Source organism: Megalops cyprinoides, chromosome 10 (assembly GCF_013368585.1).
Source record: "Megalops cyprinoides isolate fMegCyp1 chromosome 10, fMegCyp1.pri, whole genome shotgun sequence".
NCBI classification, from domain to species: Eukaryota; Metazoa; Chordata; class Actinopteri; order Elopiformes; family Megalopidae; genus Megalops; species Megalops cyprinoides.
Window position 1 is genome coordinate 10,351,312 of NC_050592.1, and position 5,271 is coordinate 10,356,582.

General features: G+C 40.5%; 1 protein-coding gene across 1 annotated transcript in view; it reads right to left on the reverse strand.

Annotated features, from left to right (window-relative positions):
• Positions 1-3,552: 3,552 nt before the first annotated feature.
• adamtsl4 (ADAMTS-like 4) overlaps positions 3,553-5,271 on the reverse strand; it is a 19,726-nt gene continuing 18,007 nt past the window's right edge. Inside the window, exons 15-17 of the mRNA XM_036538835.1 lie at positions 5,168-5,271; positions 4,877-5,024; positions 3,553-4,762 (exon numbers count right to left, since the gene is read on the reverse strand). The exon at positions 5,168-5,271 is cut by the window's right edge and continues 76 nt beyond it. Of these exons, the coding sequence (XP_036394728.1) occupies positions 4,632-4,762; positions 4,877-5,024; positions 5,168-5,271 (383 nt within the window). The 3' untranslated portion in view covers positions 3,553-4,631. The remainder of the gene's footprint in view (positions 4,763-4,876; positions 5,025-5,167) is intronic.

Below are 5,271 nucleotides of genomic sequence, written 5' to 3' on the forward strand. Positions count from 1 at the left end.
CCTTCACAAAGCTCCCCCGAAAGAAATATTTTCGGTACTGTTTCGATTCTAAAACGTACCTAGCAGTGGCCAGTTACACACACTAACATATTTAGAAGTCAGTTCAATTGGAGCTGATATAAAAATCCTGTAGCAGTCAACGGGACATCGTAGCATTGTCCATGTGGGGGGTTATATTTCAAGGGGGACCAACAGTCGTATTGGCTGTAATGTCAGTGCTGTCAGCTGTGCGTTTCTCTTTCTGTTATGAAATAAATTGGTCTGTAACTATTTATTTTATTTACATGTATGAAAGTATTGAATTGGCATAGCTGGTTTAAATTGGGTTTAAAATGACCCTACGGGTTCTTTACACGCACTCTCTTGCGTTCGTTTTTGAAAAAGGTGGGACACTAGAAGACAGTGCCTGACATTCTGGCCCGCAGAGCCGCCTATTGTTCTCGCCGCGAGCTCTGACCGTGGTGCTGAAAGCTGTACATACCATGTATACACGCGATAGATTGTAACTGTTACCACACTGGGTGCTGATTTACACATGCAAAGTCAACACGTTATTACGCCGAATCTATGAACAGATGGATAGACTGTTAATAGATTCCACGCACACACACTAAAGGCGCCGATAATCATTCCCAAAACAAACAACGACAAACGCTGTAAGCCTCCTCATGCTACAACCATTCATTTAATCAAATTGTTATGTGTATGACGTAAGAAGAATATAACTGTACAACGATTTAAATGGACAGATATTACGATTTTAAAGCATATAGTAGTCTGCTTCATACATACGGTTAACATTAAACCTGAACCAACAGTTATGGTTGTACATTTGAGAGCACTGTGCTCTGTGATTTCCCTAAAGAATGATCCCTTTTGACTGGTGTGTCTTTGTCCATGGTCCTGAATCCCAGTTGAGTGCTCTTTTAAATGGGTGCAGTTTCATGCTTTTCGCATGTCAGCTCTCCGATCTTCGCCTCTCCGTATTTCTGCACTAGGAAGTGTGTGTTCACAGTGATTTGCCTTGAAAGGTCACCATCTGCCTCCCCCAGGCAAAGCCACAGCGCCCCTCCCCCTTCACCCTACCCGCACTCACGTACATTCGGCTACAGCACGGACGCCCACACATAATGCTCACGATATAGCTCTCTCAACTGTTCCACTTTGGTAGCGTGTATTTCTGCAGCGGAATTGTAAGGACTCTGTTGCTCGCGTCGCGTGATTCAACTCGGGTTCTAATCTTCAGGTTATTTTCAGTTTCCAGTTAAAACTCACTGCACCGTTGCAAGACAGTGACCCCTGGCGAACCAACCGGGGACTACAGCAACTGTTGGGCTGACTTCATTACTTCCGAATGCTAATTTTCCAAAAAAAATGACCATAATACGAAAAGGTTACAGTGGCATCCACAACAAAAAATCATAAAGGATGCATACACTCACACCTACCCGTGCTGAAAAGACACATACTACCAGAAACATCGTGACCAAGTCTCATAATGACACAACAGACATTATGAGAGTAATAGAGAGAGATTAATAGTTAGAGATTAATAGTCAAACCAGCAATACTCTGGTCACGCAAGTTACCTAACCACATCGAACTACATTAACAGCATGCAGGTACAACAAAAGCACTCTATGTTTTTGGATTTATTTATTTATTTTTATTTCAAATGAAGCACTGTGATAACATTTTACACACCGTTAAGTTTGCCTTTCAAAAATAAAAAAATCCATACACTTCTCAATAAAACAATCTCATCTTAAAATTCTTGCAAAATAGTAACAATAATAGTATTTTGCTATAGCTCTTTTGAAGAAAAAAAAATAAATTACTTGTTCTTTTATAACAGATAAATTACTATCCTTTTTCCTTTTCAATATAAAAGTATTCTGTTTCTACTAAAAGCCGTTTGAGACAAAAATAAACACACACACACACACACACACACACATAAGCTACTACTCACACACATACACACATATGCACGCATGCACACAGGCACACACACTCACCCACACACGCAACCAGAACATTGTGTCGGTTATTGTCTTACAGTCTTATCAATTATTGTCTACCATACCACTACCTTGCTCTTTTTCCAGCTGATGATGTTTCCTGTGTGACTGCACCCCAGACATGGACACACACTTAATAAACTGGGCTTAACTGCACGACACCGTAAAACACTAAGCTGGGTACCTTCAGACCTCATCAAAGCACTCAGCTACTAAATAGAATGTGATTACACTGGTCAATAAATAGCTGCAGTTGTATAGGTTACTGGGGCCTTTTCTGTGTATGTGTGTGTGTGTGTGCATGTGCATTACACACAACAGTATACTTCATTTCTTAACCACAGCTGCAGTGGAGTCTCCTTAAAAGGTTCTAATTTTCAGATATAACCAGTTTAAAGTTTTGTTCTGTTTTGTCCCATTTGGTCATTCTAAGTGATCACATATTTTACCAGTGATTTCATAAGCAGGGTACTTTGTAAGCATAGTTACATAGTTAATAGTTACATCCAACCAGTAATGCATCATAATGTAGAGAGGTCCTCTCTCAGAAAAAATTTAACAGTAATGTACTATTCAAAGGCATATTGGGTAATTTATGAACTCTTCAATAACAGTTTATGTATATTAATTAAAAAGTATTAAAGAAATACTGAATGCAGTGTAATAAAATGTTACATAAGTCATGTTCTATAATGAAATATGAAGATATGTTCTAGTAAATATAAAAATATAATATCAGCATACAAATATTCACATGGTGACAGACTCAGACTTTGTGTGTGGGTGTGCGTGTGTGTGTCTGTGTGTGCGTGCATGTGTGTGTAGATATTTGACAAAATACAGTAACAGTGACATAAAGGAACTACTTGTAAAGTGAAGACGTAAACAATCATTACGACAGTAATAAGTGGAAGGGAACTGGGTGGTGAATACTGACAGCTTGATTTGCTGAATTAGCAAGCGGGAGACTGACATTTTTGCACAGCAGTTTGACCGTCCAAGTCTCATTGTCGCAACATATACAGAAATGGAATGAGACAGAAAGACCTTCTGAAAAATCAAAGACGGACATAAGGAATGACAGGGAGCGATGTGTACCATTATCATTAGACAAAGGTATGCAAATAGAGGTATGCCTTCACTGACATTTGTAACATCTAGACAAAGACTGACAGATAAAAAGACGAAAAGACAGCACCTTGCTTAACAAGACCAGGAGAGCCAACCTGTTGGTGCAGAGGAATCCAAATAATATATTACTTAACTTCCCGAACTTAATTTATGGCATGTGCCCTAAGCATGCATGGATGCTGTTCTGCACTCATATAGCAATATTAGGTTAGAGTATCTCAAAGCATGATTGCATGTGTCCGGGTTCTGTGTTCTGTGTGTGGTTGTCAGTGGTGTTCCATCATGCAAGGGTTTCTTAGGACTTAAGCCTGAACGGGTGTGCAAGCACTGTCCATGGTCTATCTTGCAATTCTATAATCATTTAAACATTAGAGCTTGTTAAATGCATATTGTTTTTTTGTTTTTTTTGCGCTTTGATTGTAAACATAATTATGCTGGTTTCAACAATGTGCTAATTCCATTGTTTTTGTGACTGCCATAAAAAATACTGGAGTTTGCAAATATTTGCAAGCTTTAAATTTAAGGGTATTTTCTGAATCGAAACAAAATGGCAATTTTTTTTGGCTGAAAGTACATGCTGACCAAATGCGTCAGGATGCCGATGTTCTGAGGGACTGCAGGTGGGGCCTAGCCCTTTCATGTTCCTTCTGGAATGTTCCTTAGTTTTCCAGAACATTCTTGCTGAATTCATGTTGCACAAGACCAGATGTCTTTTTCAATTAGAGGTATCACCTAATGTTCCAATTTGGCTCTTGTGAGTGGAATCTCCTCTTTTTTTTAACTATCTAGCTAGTTGCATCACAGTTTCCTTTCCTCTGTAACCGCAGGACTTTTTCATTCATTATCAAAACCTATTTTTTATAATACAAACAACAAATGTTAGTTTCCAAGTCAGTAACAGTTGGTACAAATTTGGTTTGTTACTATATGCCTGGGCCTGTATTCACATACACTACACTTGAATTCACCAACATACAGGTATTAAACTGGTAACAATGGTGTGATCTCCTAACTTGCCAATGCAAATATATCTGGAAGTGCAGTACCTGTGTGTCGTGCCAAGTGCGTCATTTATTGGGTTAACATCTGGAAAGTGTTTCCTATACGTTTACATGTCTTGGGCTTTTAAACAGGTTTGGCATAATTATATTTCCACTTTTGGCACATTGATGGCTCTTTGTTCTCTGGCACCATTTCAACGTGCTTCTACCACGCTGTTTCACATTTTGGTGTGGGTTCCAAATATTCAAGACATGGAAGAGGAAAATAATTTAAACTTTTTTTTGGCATGCACAAACTGTTACTTTTTTAACAGTATGTTCTTACCACGTTTTCCACATTAGCTAGTCTTGCTTTATACCAGTTTTGTGTACTTGGTATGTTCACGGCATGTCTTTGCATGCTGGTGCCATGTTCCTGGCCTCCCCTTGCATTGTTGAGTGGAGACTGGTGAGTTGCTGTTGCTTCCCTGTGGTGAGTTCAGTGCCTCTTGGCTCTTTGGGCACTCTGAGTGCAGGAGGCACAGCAAGCCGTCTTGTAATAGGAGTACACACACAGACGCGCCTGGACCACCATCACACAGTTGTGACGCCTGTCTCTGCAATTCTCATCTGTGGAGCGGAAGAGAGGGAGGGGCGAATCAGCGGAGTCCACGGAGAGGAACGGCCAGGCAGACACACACACACGTAGTGACACACACACACACACATACACACAGTGGGTACCTGGAACCAGTGGGCTGCATGGTAGCGTGTTGCAAGTCTGCTCTTGCTCTGGTTTGGCATTAAGGTCGCACTTAGGACTGTACTCTTTGTCTGCTGTGAGACATCGCACTTCCCTTGTTTGAACTCCTGTCCCACACGAACGTGAACACTTAACAGAGAAGATAAGCGAAGAGGGACAGTTTTAGCCCTTTTGCAAAGAACTCATCAGATGGAGAATGGTAAAAACAAGAAAAAAAGAAGCACAAACAAATCTAGCTTTCTCCTTGTATTTATAGTCTCTTTCCCTCTTACCACACTCCACTCCGTAGTGAACCACTGTGGGCGGCATGGTCCCATTTCACAAGTCTGGACAGGGGAAGGCTTTTCCAGGTGCGCACACTGGCTTGCTGGTGCCA